The 16,662-nt window shown below is 37.9% G+C and overlaps 2 protein-coding genes across 2 annotated transcripts; one reads left to right on the forward strand and one right to left on the reverse strand.

Annotated features, from left to right (window-relative positions):
• The first annotated feature begins 22 nt into the window (after nt 1-22).
• On the forward strand, nt 23-1,764 carry nedd8 (NEDD8 ubiquitin like modifier). Its single transcript, XM_087790051.1, has 4 exons — nt 23-306; nt 375-422; nt 496-578; nt 855-1,764. The coding sequence occupies exons 1-4, from the start codon at nt 289-291 to the stop codon at nt 976-978; spliced, it is 273 nt and encodes a 90-aa protein (XP_087646177.1). The 5' UTR covers nt 23-288; the 3' UTR covers nt 979-1,764.
• Nucleotides 1,765-1,766: 2 nt separating this feature from the next.
• On the reverse strand, nt 1,767-16,069 carry slc7a8a (solute carrier family 7 member 8a). Its single transcript, XM_087790047.1, has 12 exons — nt 15,857-16,069; nt 15,567-15,794; nt 12,229-12,433; nt 9,476-9,627; nt 6,974-7,099; nt 5,883-6,036; nt 5,427-5,550; nt 5,194-5,297; nt 4,574-4,670; nt 4,363-4,512; nt 3,503-3,680; nt 1,767-3,360 (listed from the first exon to the last, which is right to left on the reverse strand). The coding sequence occupies exons 2-12, from the start codon at nt 15,691-15,693 to the stop codon at nt 3,212-3,214; spliced, it is 1,566 nt and encodes a 521-aa protein (XP_087646173.1). The 5' UTR covers nt 15,694-15,794; nt 15,857-16,069; the 3' UTR covers nt 1,767-3,211.
• Between the last annotated feature and the right edge of the window lie 593 nt (nt 16,070-16,662).

The following is a 16,662-nucleotide window of genomic DNA, read 5'->3' on the forward strand; positions in this document are numbered from 1 at the left end:
ACGTTTATAGTGTGAGTTGGATTCACCCAGAGTTAAAGGGATTAAAAAGAAGAATCAAATTGAGCAAATTGTATCGATCTGTATTCCAATCGAGGCCTGCTAATTATTTAGTTAATTTCGCGGGTATTGCAGAAATCGATTCCCGTGGAACCTTCAACATTGGTTTGGGGTCGGTATTATTATGTAACACCGGAAGCTAATTGCACATTGAAACAGGAAACGAAACGGAAAGTATTATCTTAAATGTTTTCTGGCTTTGTGCGTAGTATTGATACCAACTAAACTAAGATGCTTATCAAAGTAAAGGTAAGACAAATAAATTAAATATTTAAAATGTGCTTGGTTCAACAGACTACTAATGTATGTTATTGCAGACGCTGACTGGTAAGGAGATAGAGATTGACATAGAACCTACGGATAAGGTACAGCCAGTAATGTAAACAGTGGATCTTCCAATATTGTTTTATTTTAACCTTTGTTTGAACTATTTTAAAGGTAGAGAGAATTAAAGAAAGAGTGGAAGAGAAAGAAGGAATTCCCCCTCAGCAGCAGAGGTTGATCTACAGTGGAAAACAAATGTAAGGAAAATGTATTTAGATGCCAAGTAGTGGACATCTTATTCAATGCATACCACGTATAAAATGTGATCAAGAGCTTGGTGACCTGTAATGTAAATCTAAAATCATTAATTGTTGGTTATGCAGAATCATTCATGCCAACATTTTTAAAGTATTTCTCTTCTTCTTGCTCGAATGAACGTCTGTGAACCTGTTTTTTTTAATTAAAAAAAAATCTATCTAAGTCTATCAATAAATAGCAAAGAGATAAGCACTGATAAGTCTCAATGCTTTCAGGAATGATGAGAAAACTGCTTCAGACTACAAGATCCAAGGTGGATCAGTTCTTCATCTTGTACTGGCTCTCAGAGGTGGACTGCTGCACTGCCCCAATAGTATTCTCTACAAGTCTGACTCGTAGTTAATATATAACCTGGTGTAATGCAACACTGCTGCTGGGATGTCTCAAAACATTCTGAAGGAACACTGTGCTGTGTCTGTAGTTAAACGCTAAGAAAAGTGTTTGCAAAGTGATTTTATCTTGACTGCTACTTATGCCACGTGTACTTTCAATTGTGATGCAAGTTTCATTTCAACCGTTTAATCACAGTTTAATGGTTTGTTCAGTTTGAAGTGTTAATCTAAAATGATTGCATTAAATCCAACGTTTCACATTTATATTGAGCATCTGTAAGATGGTGAAAAAGTGATGAAACTCCGGTAGTCTGTTGAAACCTAGCTAAAAGCCATGTTATTAAGTTCTAGTCCTCTACAATTTCCACAGCTTAGACCCTCCACTGCTCCAATGGAATTATTTTTGTTGTTGTTTATAAATAGAAATAATACAATAAAATAAAAATAAATAGAACTTTTGTGATGAAAGGACAAAATTGATTGAATGGCTAAGACTAAGACAAATGGGAGAAATAGATTTGTATTTCTGCATTCATTTTTTTTTACTGTTTGGTCTTAATTAAACAAGACAAAGCAGAATATGTGGCTGTTGATGTTTGAAAATATTTATAAATAAAGTCATAGTTGACACATTTTCATACCATATGCATCTTTACAGACATTTTTTACGCATCCTCTTTGGAGTCGAATGAATCTGTAAGTTGCTGATTTGCGACTTTAAACTGCAAAATCTGATGCAGGAGCCATGTTTTCTTGCAGGTTTGTGTAAATAAAGCAAACGATGTGCACACAATCTTCATTCTCTCATGGATGTTTTTATTCTCCTTACACATCAACCAATTCAATACAGAAAAACACTCGTCACGGCAACTGATGTGTGCCAGAGACAACAGTGACAAAAAAAGACAATTAAAAAACTGAAGGCCAAAAGGTACTCGAATAAGAGCAATTGCGGAACAAATAGCATATTTTTGAGGCAGTGCCTTTCAAGTTTACACATCTGCTCACAAAAGAGGGACAACTGAATGTACCAGAATGTGCCGTACAAATGAGGCCCTCAAGTCCAAATTCTGAAACATTGTCAGTTTTTTTGCTTTATTAATCACAACACAACAGACAAACACGACACCCGTGTATCACATAAATACACACTCACAGGCACAAATCACGTCATTGTACTTGTAAAGACAGTTGCCCCCCCCCTCCCTTCTGACAACTCTACAATACTGGCCTGACGTTTACAAATCTTTCTGGTTACTTATGTTGTCCAGCCGGTCTCTTGACTCCTGAGGACTCTGAGGAATAAAAACCTGTCCAGTTTCAACAAAGCTCTAGTAAAAGACAGGAAGAAACTGCTGAGTCCGAGTCTGTGGAGGTTTTTGTCGGCAGTGTGTGTAGAGAGAAGGCAGTAAAGACGCCCTGAGACACTAAAAACTGGAGTGTTACCTCTGATAAATGGTGGAACTATAGATGCATAAACTAAAATAATAACTGCCGGTTTGGGCTTTGCTGGTGCATTTTTTTTAATATAGCACAAACACTGCTAGATAATCAAAGCTCTACTCTACTTCAACGCGACTAGGTGTTAGTTACAAAAATACTTTTGCCGTTAACTGAAAAAGACAATCAATGTCTTTCATAGCACAGGGGCATTCACATGTGTCGGTGTAGAGATTTGAACATTAAACAAACATGGTCGGTTTCGCCGGTTATATAACATATTGATAGGGTATGGTGTAGAACGTCATTTAAAGCAGAGATTGGTGGTATTAAGGCCACTGACAGACAAAAACAAAATCACAGAGTAAAAAAAAAAGTTGAATAGTAAAAGCAAAATCAATATACTCCGACTAAAACCACAAAGAGCAGAGATGTGAACAATCAACATGTAAAAACGTCTCAAAATCACAGTTTGGAAAATAACAAGAAAATATGTTGCTAATAATCTAAAATCAGCTTTGGTGTGTTGAATCTATAATAAAGCGACAATAAAATGGTGTCATTACTGTACAGCATCTTTAGAGAGTAACAATAATAATCAATAAAAAAATAATCTTACAGTTGGAGTGTGCAGAGTGTGTGGGGGGGTGGTCTGTAGTTTGTGTTTATTGCACACTTTACAAATCCCAAGGGAAGGGTGAAATTTAAAGTTAAGTGTAAACTTATATTTGGCAAATCTTTTTGGGAACTGATTACGAAGTACGCTACAGCTGTGCGTGTTTTACAAGGACAGCATGAGCTTAGCAGTCGTCGGACTTGTGGTTCTCTCCATCTTCTTTGGAAAGAGGGGACATGACCTCCTTCATCTCCTCGCCTTCGTTATCGCTGCTCTTACCCATATTCGGGTACACAACCATACAGAACCTCTGTCCCACGTATGTCATCTTATCTGTTGTAAAGAAAAAGTATTTTATTAATGAATAAAGATCTGCAACAATTATTTATACACAGAAAAAAAACATCTATATCACCAATAAAGCTAAGGTCAACCGTCCCATTTGTTATTAATCTATATTTGAAAATACACTCACCAACTAAAGCATCAAAGCACTTTGGTTTGTTGTCCCAGTAGACTCCGAGAAAGTAGACCGGGACTCCAGTGAGCATGATGGCCAGACCGATGCCACAGACCACTGGCTCAGAGTACAGCGAGAAGATGAGCAAGAAGGCCCAGAACAGGAGGTAAATCACCGGCCATATTAAGCTGATCTGGAATAACACACAGCAGACATGTATTACACCCATGCAGTAGGAAGTCTGGAAAATATGGATACTTATTTTTTTTCACAATACCGTGTTGACGTTCAATAACAATGAATCAATTAAAAAAATTAATTGTTTTAAAAATATATATATTTTGGCTTCTGAATCACGTTTTATATTTATCATAGTTTTTTTATGGTAAATATTTTATTAAATTAAGTATAACATTTAATTTGTTCTTTTCTATTTACAAATCAACATTTACATACAGCAGTGTTTGTTCATTTGTGTGTTGAAATTAAACTTCAGGTCACTAGATGGCAGCAGTCATTAGATCCTCCACAGTTAAAGGAACAATGAATGACTGACAGTGAGAGGATACAGTCGATTCCAGAAGCTTTTGAAGCTGTTGTTTGGACATATTTTGGTTTTGAAAGCTACTGAAAGCAGTCACAACTTCATCAAGAATCATGTGGTCGGAAAATTGTTCCTGCAGCATAACAATATAGTTGATTATCTAAGTATTGTTTATTATTTATTTTTTGAATGTCTTATTCAATGTCCTTTCAACTGTCTACTTCATGTTTTTACAATTTAATCTATGCTGTGTGTCTTGATGCATGTATATTTGACAATAATAATACTTTTCATATGGTTTGATGGTGTGGTGGATATCAAAGACACATACCTTGATTGGCCGATGCATTTCAGGATGTCTGAAGCGCAGAACAATCTGACCAGCAACTGTGACTCCGTAGAAGAGGTAGTTGATGAAACCGACATAGTTGATGAGTGTGTACATGTCGCTGGTGCACAGCATCAGCAGAGTAGACAGACACTGGAGAATGAGAGGATCGGTTAACGTCATATTTTACTGATAAAAATGGTGTTGCACTCACTGTGAAGAGCAGGGCAGGGATGGGGGTGCAGCGTGTTACGTGAATCATGGCCAGTAGCCTGGGTAGATGACCTTCTCTGGCACCAGCAAAGAACAGTCTAAGAGAAAAATATGAAATTTATTTATTGGTTTTATCACACAGCGCCAGAATTGTATTCATATCTATCTATATGTACTTTATCTAGAGGGTGAAGCTTCAAAAGTGATTAATCAAACAATGAAATACATTAAGACAACTAAGAACCATGAGACCACCAAAACCATGTCACTAAGGTTTTAAAATATGATCAGCTGTATGCTTGAATAAAAACCAAGAAATAATAGTTATTATGTTAAAAAATCAAATAAAACAAAAGTGAATCTGTCTTGTGTAACACAGTAATTGTTTATTCTTAATAAGTCAGATGAAGGGTTTTTATTTTATAAAGAGCAAAAACCAACGTATTCATTTCAAGAGCGTAAAGTGTAAAGCCAATTCACAAGTATGACCACTAGAGGGTAGTGTTGGATAAGTAACCGTACTGAGCCAGCGCTTTTGTAAAGTTTTGTACGGTAAAAGAAAGACATTGGTTGTTATTTTATGTAACTTTGGACTTTGATAATTGGTCATTGAAAACCTACCGGGATGAGGTGAAGAGGGATCCATTGACTCCTCCGAAGGTGCTCAGAGCCACAGAGATAGGCATAATCCAGGCCATCACTCCCAAAAGCTTCTCGCCAAATGTCTAAAAAAATACATTTAATATTTTTTAAAAGGTATAATAACTCAACTTAACATTTAAACTTGTGCCATGTTTTTTGTCAAGACCCCAGTTGACCAGTAGGCGGAGGGAGAGATTAACAGCATTACTTACCACAGCAACAGCATTTGAGGCCAGCAGCTCCTGCGGACTCATGGCTGTGACGTACGCGATGTTGGCAAAGACGTACACAAATGTTACAAGGGGGATGGAGATGAAGATGGCACGAGGAAGATTTCTGTGGGGAAGACGGCGACATTTACAAGAGGAAATTAAAAACATTTTGCCCTCGGCCTGTGATATTACAGGCGCAAATGGGAAGAGATAAATAATGCAATAAAGGAGAAGCAGACAATATGAAGAAATAAATCCTCGGAAAACATTAGTTCTTTTGTTACCTACAGACAAGGCAGTGGAAATTGTCTCATGCAAGATAAAGCTTTCAAGAGATCAAGAAAATTAATCTGATGTTGATCTTGGAATGTAGCTGCTAATCACTTAAATATCCGGGGTAAGCCTTGAATACTTCCACCTTTGAGCTTAAACTTCAAACGTTAAGACTTTTCTTACACATAGGGATCCACCAGTTCCTCTGTCACATAGTTTAGGAAGTTCCATCCTCCGTAAGCAAACGACCCTTGTAGAAATGCTAAGGCTATCAGCCCCACGTCGTACTCCTGGAAGGGTTCGAAGGCATTGGCCGGCTCCAACCAGTAGAACTCACCTGCACGTCCAGAAGGAAAAAACAAGTCAAATCAATACTTTTCAAAACAAGGACGGTCATGTTCTGTGTGTTCTTAAATGTGAATAAAATGGCAGGTTTTGGGAGTGTTAATACAACATATACATACATTATTATTTTTCACATCCTTGCTGACCCTTAATAACTTTTACCCTCTAGAGTTACTCGTTTTCTCACTAAAGCCTCTCACAGACATCCACAGTACTTTTCATTACCTTTCCAATCTCTAAATTCTTCCCCTGGTTGTTACAGAGGGCTCATCTCTAACAAATGGCCTTCAGCCAGGATGAGAGTACAAACTCACACAGGGCCCCCTGATGTGAGTTTAACCCAAGGGCCCCAGCAACTCGCTGACCTCTTGAGCGTCGCCCCCATTGACTGCTGCTGAAAAAACGTTATTATCTGTAATGTTCTAACTTGACTTACAGGAACAATGTTTCACTGCAAAAGCAGTCAATTACATGTCAACTTCATTCCTTGTGTCATACAAATTAAATATTGTTTATTTCTTATTGTTTTTTTATTTAAATGAATATATTCACAAACACATATTTTTATACTATTATACTACTACTATAAAAAAAAATATTAAAATCTAAAAAAAATAATATCTGTCTGATATTTAACACCACTGTATAATTAGTCATTTCATGGTTTATATTTAAACAGAGTGTGTTGAAAACAAAATGTATTAACAAACCACATTAAAATATTCAATGTGTTTGTTCATATTTGTGTTGTAATTTAACTTCTGGTCACTCGACAGCTAAAGGAACAAGGAAATCCTGCAAGATTCTGGCGATGTTGAGGCAATATGCAGAATATACTACATTAGTTGCACATGTAAAAAACACAAATATTGTGGACTTCAGGCATTATTATTTTTTCCTGACATAAATGTGGTATCCAGTCAACGTACCCTTGCAGATCTGCACAATTCCCATGACGATAATGAGAGCGAGCGCCAAAAGCTTGCCAGCTGTGAAGATGTCTTGTACTCTGGTTGCCCACCTCACGCTGGAGCAGTTCACCCATGTCAGCAGCACTGGACACAGAAACATACCAAGATTTAAGATACAAACATATAATGAGACTAACAGTCTTAGATAAGTAAGTGGGTATAGATTTAGTCACACTTCGATTTGTAGCTGAAAGAATTGACTAAAAGTAGAAACGTGTTGCTCCTGTAGATACAATGCACCTGATAAAGTTGCAGTTAAGTTGGACTGAGGTGACCCGTGACTTCAGGCAGCTCATAAAGTATATCATTACTTCAGAGACTTTTGACTTGTGTCACGTCTTACACACGCCGTGGTTATAGTAGATTTGCTCTCCTGATAAGCCGTCCATTGACTGTAACCGGTTAAACAATAACTTTCTCTCGAATCTGTTTGACTTTCAAACACTTTTCTCCATTGATTTTTATCTTCTTTTATTAAAAAAAAAAAAAATTCCACCAGTAATATAATCTGGATTAATTTGGCTAAAATGTGGGAGCTATTCTGAGAATTTTAATCTCTTAGCACAGCCTTATCAGGTGCAGCGTCACGTGCTGTGCTATACTATAAGCACAGATGAATGATGTTGGACTAGTTGACCAGTTCTTGATTCCAATTGTAATGCTGCTACTTTGCATAACAGCAGTTTGTAAAGTGCATTGTGTTGGGCACTGGTGTCATTTCCCTTATCTCAGCATTTTTATATTCTAGGACAGAGGTCACAGACATGTTGCTCTTACAATAATTGGTTACATTTTTTCAGTCTGGTTAGATCATTTTCTCATTTTTACTTGGGTGAAAAAGCTAACAAAAGTACACACACACACACCACCCCGTGAACAACCCCCTAGTCTGTGCACCTGCAAATGTCTAGATCTAACAACGTGACGCTAAACAAAAGTTTTGGTTGCTCTTTATGGAATTTCCCGGATTTGTATCAGTAAAATAAGTCTATTGTGTGACCTTTCTAAACATTTGTCATCGATAAGACACTATGGTCCATGATAGCTTGGTCCAATAGTTTATGGAAACAATTCCCTCAGTGCTCAGTAAAATGCCTAGCCTCAGTGTGTCAAGAAACTCTACCCATAGTCACCTTGACATTGATAACTTTGTGGGCAGTTTTACAGACTCGTTGCATAACACGCTTGACTTAATTGCGCCACTAACTCAAAAGACTGTTAACAGAAGTAGTCGTGCTCCCTGGTATACTCAGGAAACACTTGAACTAAATGATAAGACACTTTAAATAAAATTGAATTGAATTATGTGGGTAAAGTTGCAGCTCATGGCCTCATTCATCCCCCATGTGTATACAGAAATGTACCCCAAAGAAAACCCTGCCTGTTATTTTATAATGTACATCCCTTGCTAAACGTCTGGCTAAACCTGCAAACTCTTCTTGGCTGTGGTGGCACTAAAAGTAAAAACTTGTGGTTGTTACACATACACACACACAAACTCTTGTTTACAATGTTGCTTCACAACAACTGTCTAGGAATATATCACTCTCGGAGCCTTCAAACTACATGTACTGTGTCATCTACAGCACCGTCTTTTTTACTTGTTTTTACGTTTCTACTTCATTATGTTATCTGCCGTGACAAGTCATCTTATCTATTGGGGGAGCACTAGCAACCCACCCAAAAAAAAAAAAAAGTGGCTTCTGTGTGGAAAGCTTTTTTTACACGTTGTCATCACCAATTAAACTACTTCAAATATCTTTCCATTTGTTAGACTTTTCCTCCACCGAGTGCACCATTCTTTTGGTGTTCCACAGACAATAAACTCACTCATGCCCAGTATTTTCTTCACCCCCCTCAAGCCTATGTGTTGTATCTAGCAGAAGTGTGTGACGTTTGTAAAAGACTCAAAACGACCACACTCATGCAGGTGCAAACACATTTACCCATTTGTCTTCACATGTCTAACGCTGTTCTTCTAACTCCCCGTTTTATTTTAACTTTAGGAGGAATAATCCAGCAAGCAAGTGTTTTTTATTTTGGCCATAATGTGGTCATAATGTTGCAAGAGCCAACTATCACTTTAGCACACAGGGCTGATTTGAAAGATTGCATCTTAATGAGAACAATCCTCCTTTCAGAAGAAGTCAAATATTATTAAACATAAGTGCTTCAGGCATTTTTGCACACCACAACCTTCACTTTGAGGGTAACGGTTATCAGGGGGAAAAAACAATTTCATTATTTATTTTTTTATTTTTTCTGTCCTGATTATCAGATCTTAATTAAGATAATAAATACCTAAACCATTACATTTATTCTGAATTAAGTTGGATACCAACATAAACTTGTGCCTTCACCCTGACTGGCGAATATTGCATATTCATAAAAAACAATTAATAAAAAACAATCCCGTTACTGAAGAGTAATACTGAAACTAAACAAACTTTGGTTACTCACAGAGACATACGGCGGCCAGCAAACGTAGACCACTCTCTGGTGCAAAGCAGGTTGGGAAAAGAGGCTGCAGGACATAGTTGGAGAATGTCAGTGCAATCACAGCCTGGTTGGTTGGGTAGATGACCAGCACAGCGATCCACAGACGCAGGAAGCTGAGAAAGGAAACAAGCAAAAAATTATTTAGCCAATTCCACAAAAATGTAATCAATAAATGGTTATATTTATGTTCAACAGTGGTTCACTACAGGATTTTTATTACAACATATTTTGGTTTATATGAAGGAAACTGGGCCTAATGATTCCATTCACATCTTTGTCAGCAGAATTATGATCACGAGAGCCGACATGAAGGCTGTGAAGATGACAGGTACGAGTTGGACATGGAGAATTTATATGAGGATTACTGTAGGATCATTTCACCTGAGTGCATTAAACGGTTTTGTTTGATGTTAGAAACCGTCTTTGAATGTGGTATTCACTTAGTACAAATATGAACTGAGTCCTTGTCAAACATGGACTAAGACTGACTAAAGAATGGTATTAGTCATGTGTGAAAAAGCTTAAAAGCCACAATAGAGATGTAAAGATTCGTTTATTTTATTGATTATAGAAAGGTGCAGGAGATATATATATATATAAATAAATTATGGATGTAATTAGTTAGTGGCTCTTAGTTGTTGTTTGAAGAGGACTTAATAATTCAATAACCACCATTATATGCTTGTAAGCACCTCAAGTTAAACAGTAAACCAAAAAGTTGATTTAAATAAAGGTAGACTTCATTAGTATTCATCCGCAGTATAACAGAGAGCTTAAAATCACATTGTTCACATAATACAGTGAGGTAGCACACAAATATTTAGACATGTTCAAATAAATAACACACCACAAATAACAGCTTTAAAAGTCGTGCTTGTATGTAGACAGTCGTTTATTCCGTCTCTTTTTGACTTATCTTACCATATGTCAAATTGTATTGCCATATGAAACCAAAGGCTATTTTGTACATAAATAAAGTTGCTGCTCGAGTGTTTGAAATCATTAGCTACTGTAAGTCTTCATTTTCCTTCCAATAAGATTTAGATTTAGATTGACTTTATTAAGAGATCTTGTTAGATCTCTTTTGAGATCTCCTTTGGGAAATTGGGTGTATAAAAATGTGCATCATGTTGTGATAACACTAGAATGTTTTTTTTTAATATTAGCCATATTTCGAGACAGAATTTCTTTTAAAGACAAAAAGTGTCACTTTAAAACTGCACCTGCCTTAGACTCATCACTTCCTTTTATTGAAGGATTGGATAACACAAAAGTGTTTCATCTATTTGAGTCCGTAGCAGTTAAATTTATGCAACAAAGAGTCTCTGGAATAACAGACAAGTTCAGAGCATGTACTTTGACGAGCCCCTTCCTTTCACTCTATCGTAATAAACTGACGTAGTTTTCTTATTCACAAGAGTTAAGTATCTAATACACAAACAAAACATCCCTCCACGCCCACTTCCACACATCTAGTTGAAGGAAGAAAAACAAGCCCCCCCACGACCACAGTATATTTGTACTAGACTGAGGGTACAGGGGAAAATCAGCAGAGTCCATTGATGTATTGATAGCTGCTGTACAAAGTGACGAAAACAGCCATCGACTGCTTTGTCTGGTTCAATTCCTCTCCCAAAATAGCAAGATAACATGTATCATTGTGATCCATGACAAAACACAGGTCTTTGCTTTGTTTACAGTCAGACCAAGGGCACAGTGTGTGAAAGTGATGCTAACAAAAGATACTTCTTCTGGGAACTTTGTAACCTGAAAACATAAGAATGAACGGAATACGGATGTGGCCCCTCACAAAACAAACCTCAGAGATCATACAGAAAAGCTGGCAGTGGGTATTAGTTATGTTCATGCATGGTTTGATTGTTTTAATTTAAATGTACCTCACAGAGGGAAAAGCTTAAGAAGACCCCCCGTATTTAAGCCTCTGACCTACATAAGCAGGCTGAAGGGCTGAGACATGTCGGTATGCTAAATCCTTGTACATGTACTGACCCCAATTGTTTTTGGGGAGACATGACAGGATATGTAAGGAAAACCTATAAGCAATACAGTAACGGCTTTCTTTAAGACACATGTGTTAAACTTAAGGACCGGCATTTTATGTGGTCCGCCAGACGGTTTGTTTAAAATCGGTGTCGATATTGTGAAGATGCTAGTGTTGGAGATAACATAGATAGATAGAACTTTATTGATCCCTCTGGAGGTCTCCTTCGGGAAATTGTTTAATATCTGTGTCCAATTGGAAAAAAACAATTTCCTGAAGGAGACCTCCAGAGGGATCAATAAAGTTCTACCTAATATGATAAGGATAATAGATAATAGATAAGGACTAAAGATCAAAACTTTGTTAAACGGGAATCAACATGGAGATAATTAGAGATATATTGAGTCTTCAAGAATGAAAGTACATTACTATCAGACTCATGCCTTCTATAATGTACAAAGAATATTCAATTTGCCTGACCTGCGACCATGACACACCAGCTTTAAGAGAACAATCAGTTATTGGAAAAATTAAATATTAGAGTAATTTAAATGGCGTTGTGTGAAACAAATCTACATCCTGCATTTAACATGGGCAAACCTCTTAAACAACTTTCTCATTTTTCAGTAAGAAACGTGTGACTCAGATCAATCATGAAACACCTCATAGTTAACGGTTTCCTGTTCAGTTCACAGGTGCAGTGTTCACTCACCCGGCAAGTCCCCCGAAGATGTCTTTGACGTATGAATAGTCTCCCCCTGACTTTGGGATGGTGACGCCCAACTCTGCGTAGCACAGAGCGCCGATGGCTGTGATGACCCCAGTTATGATCCAGACCAGTAGGGACACACCCACAGAACTGGCGTTCTCCATCACTCCCTTTGGGCTGACAAAGATACCAGAGCCGATGATGTTACCTGTCAGATGGGAGAGAAATGATTCTCAGTTAAGTCTGTGAGCAAATATATTTTTATCCAATTTTTTTAAATCGAAACGATACTTTTCTATGCGGCCAAGATGTTAACAAAAACGTTAATTGACATGCCAACTATGACAAGTTTACGAAAGAAATTATACACACAGATTGTGTCAGATTCAATTGTAATTGCTTCCTTGTTAATAAATATACAAATATAATATACCCAATAAAAGTCAGATAGGGGTGTTTATCAGCAAGTATATGTTGATATGCCATGTACCATGATAAAATGGCAACAATCAGATATATTGCGACATAAGAAATACACGTAAAATCAAGTGAACACCTGCATGTTAGTTGTTCTTTTTCATTTAATACAGTGCTCTTGAATTACAATATGTGGTAATGTGAGGAAACATACTAAAATATTTAGGTGTAAGGATATTTGCTACAACAATCCTACTAATTTTATAAATATGTAATAGCTATTGTGAATTAAGGATGTTAAAAAATGCAAACACATAATTCTTATTAGGTGATAATAAATGTAAATATATATTCATAACCAAAAAAGGTGGGACCGTTTTTGATGCAATAATAGTTTTAGGCAGGTAATTCACATAAAAGTTTAAAATGCAGCTGTGATGGACATAATCCTTGTGGTAAGACAAAAATAATAACAGGAAAAGTCTAGCATGAAAGGGGAAATTGGTGGGCTCCATCGGAGCAAAATGGGAACTTGTAATCTGCTGAATTTGCAGACTACAGGGAAGACAAGCAGGATGGAGAGGGGTGAACGGGTGCAGAACGCAAGAGGGAAGATTTGAAGAGCTTGGTTTGTAAAAACATACTCAAAGTTCCAGCTAGTCTAAACTGGAACTGAATGGAGGAGAGGATGGTCAATTGGGTTCTTGTCCAACATGACCCTTTCTGACACCTGACACAATGAGGAGGTCCAAGGTCACAAGGATTAAGAGGTGTACAGATGAACGACTTTGACTGTGGATGCTGGCCCCGTTTGATCCTGGCGGCAAATTTAGACATCAGACCGAAGGTTGAGGGTTTGAATGATAATGGAACTAGTGATAAGGAGTTGGCCATTTATAGCACAAAAGTCAAAAAGATTTTAAGGTTCAAATCATACTAACTTTGATTTGACACCAATAAGAAATAAAACTGTAATAAACGATTAGGAAAAATAAATGTCAAAGTATAAATATTTTATAACCGTTGCAAACTGCAAACTCTGAACACAAGTGCAAATGTGCTCTCTTATGCAACACCAGGTGAAAGGTACAACAGTAGAAAACAGACCATCTTCATGCTGATTATGCTGACACCTTTATGGTGCCTTTGACCTTTGACCTCCCAAACCATGCATACTCTCAGCACTTTTCCTCTGAGCCCCTTTAAGCTTTGTAGCATGACCGACTTTGAACTTTCATAAAAAAAAAGAACTTATGACCACTGATTTTAAGTAGTTGTGGAATTCTGACTGAGCCAGTATGCACCTCTGCATGCCATGCTTCCTGTCATGTGTGTTGTAGCACGTGAGTGAGAGACATGCTGACATATGAGAAATAATGTTCCCCGTCATGACATCTAGATCCTTTTACACACCCATTGGGCCAACAAGGAACTCCATTTGCTTGCTCTTCGGTTTCACAATGCTATATATATATATATATATATATTTTTTTTTTACTTATATTTCAAACTAATCCCATCAAAAAAGATGCAATGTCTATAAAAAGCTATTATTAAATGCTTTCTTTCTGCCCCATTGTTATGTTTCCAAGAACCTCAGCATGTCTTCTACAACAGGATATTATGATATCCTTTGTGTTTGCCTTCTTTTTGTAAAGAAAAAGGCTTCCGTTCCCCCAGTCCCTTCAACGTTCAATGAATTTGCAATGACAGTGTTTTTGCTGTGTTTGTTTGTTGTACAGTACAAATACACATCTATCCATCATATTGTAAATAAAACATGTTTATGCTACAATCATACCCATCGATTGCCACACAATGTATGCGAATATGTATTTTCGGTGTCTTTAAAGCAATGATTAGCATTCACTTCAAACGACTGTCTGTTTAAATAACCACAGGCTTAACTCACATGATGCCCGGGGGCTCTGCCAACAGACACGCAAGCATGGCAGCTGGTCTGTGTGCTTAAGGGTGGTATAATTGTGACATCATCAATAATTCCACTGAGGAGAGATGTGGATTTAAACAAATGACTTTAATACAATACAGAAGGATAGTGTTTCTGAGTTTAACAAAGCCTCATTTTATACCTGACATGGTTAAATCGAGATTACAAAAGATGGATCAAATTTTTTTTAAAAAAATCCTCTATTGGGTATATGTAGTGAAAATGATATCAAAAATCACATGAAAGACAAAATATCATGTTAGAGGAAGGAATGTGGTGTTTAAAAATATATATTTTGTAAGTAAGTAGGTTATTAATATTTGTAGAGCGTTTTTCTAGACCAGGGTCACAAAGCACTTAAACAATACCCAATAAAATATATACTAAGATAATCAGAGAATCAAGGAAAAGCCTGCAGGAATAAAAAGTTAATGGAAATAATCAGTCTGTACCACATTCGAATCAGTTATTTTCCACAGATGTCTCCTGGGGTTTAGGGACAAAGTCAGGAGCTGATAACAAACCCTGATCCAGTCCATCCCTCCCTTCCACAGTCTCCCTTTCAGCAAACATCTTGGGACCCAACATGTGACCATACTCTCTCCTCTTGTTACCAAGGTAACACTTGAATGAATGACTCATGCATCCTAATTCTGTCAAGGTCAACAAGAGGACCTCTCACACCTGGGCCAGGATTCAGACTGGTTACATTCATTTCCTGATTCCGTTTATACACTTGGTTAATGTCATTTTTCTGATCCAATATTAGCAGCTTAGTAAATATTACTCTAATCAAATGGTAATAGACATAACGCTCACAAGAAAAAGTACTACATTTTTTTTCTAAAACAACTTCCATTTCTGCACACGCGACTTGTTTCCGGGGTGCAACTTCTGCTGTGACCCTGCTTGTAACTGACGACACCCTGGCAGTTCCTCAGCGTGTTTTTGTGCGTGTTTTCCATGAACTCACCGACAATAATCCCGCAGGCGCTCACGAGCCCGATCTCCTTCTTCAGGGCGACACCTCCACCTCCGGACTCTTTCGCTTCGCCAGCATCCTTGGACGAGTTCCGCCGTCTGGGACCGTCTTCCGTCATGTTAGCTTCAGAAGGTTTTTCTCCCACAGAAAAACAAGTGTGTCCCTCAGTGCGTCTCCTGGTGTTCTGCACGAGGTTCGAGGAAGACGCGCAGGTCTGATCTGGTGAGTCAACAGTGCGCCGTCAGCACCTGAGACCAGCTTCTCTGACAACCGTCACAGACCTGAGGGGAACCAGGCCAGACGAGCAGCCGGGTGTCGAGGTGTAGCGACGGGGATCCCGCGGCGCGTGAGGTCACAGGTGCAAATGAACGCACGTGATTCTCTGAATCAATGATGAATCCTCCGTCGAGGCAAAAAGTCACTGTTTTTGGTTTCCAACGCCGAGCAGATGAGCGCCTGGCATGTTTCTCTCAGAGTGTTCTGCTGTGGTTCCGCTCTGCAATAAATAGCTGGAGTGGATTTGAGCAAATATACATGTGGAGCTACAGTACGTCAGCCCGCCCACTGACACGCCCGTTCTATCTTGTTTTCCCCCTCACTCTTCCTGCGACCCCCCTCTTCAAACCCACACACACCAATAAGATGCTACTATGGAATGGCGTCTACTGGTTTCAAAATGCTGCTCGTGGTTCACGGTATCTGCCCCCCCCCCCCCCCCCGTCCATTCACACTTATTATTCACGAAGCTACATCTAAATTTAGCAGCAGCATCACTATACCACCCTAAAGTCACTCTATTTATGACTGCAGACCAACATGTTTATTCAGAGTAACTGCTCATAATAACACTGGCAAATGCAGTTGAAATGGTCAGAGATTAATCCTGGGATTAAAGAGGATTAGACAGGATTAAAAAGTATACACTTCAACTAAATGCTCATGTTTTTTTAAATGTAGCAAACAGTAAATAAAACCAAAAATACCACATATATGCGGTGGCGTTAAATGGTATCTATCTAAAAACTAAAATTTCTTCTTCTTTCCCCCATTTCTAACTCATGGTATGAACAACAAAATGGATTATGGA

This window comes from Callionymus lyra, chromosome 4 (genome assembly GCF_982586985.1).
Source record: "Callionymus lyra chromosome 4, fCalLyr1.hap1.1, whole genome shotgun sequence".
Classification (NCBI taxonomy): Eukaryota; Metazoa; Chordata; class Actinopteri; order Syngnathiformes; family Callionymidae; genus Callionymus; species Callionymus lyra.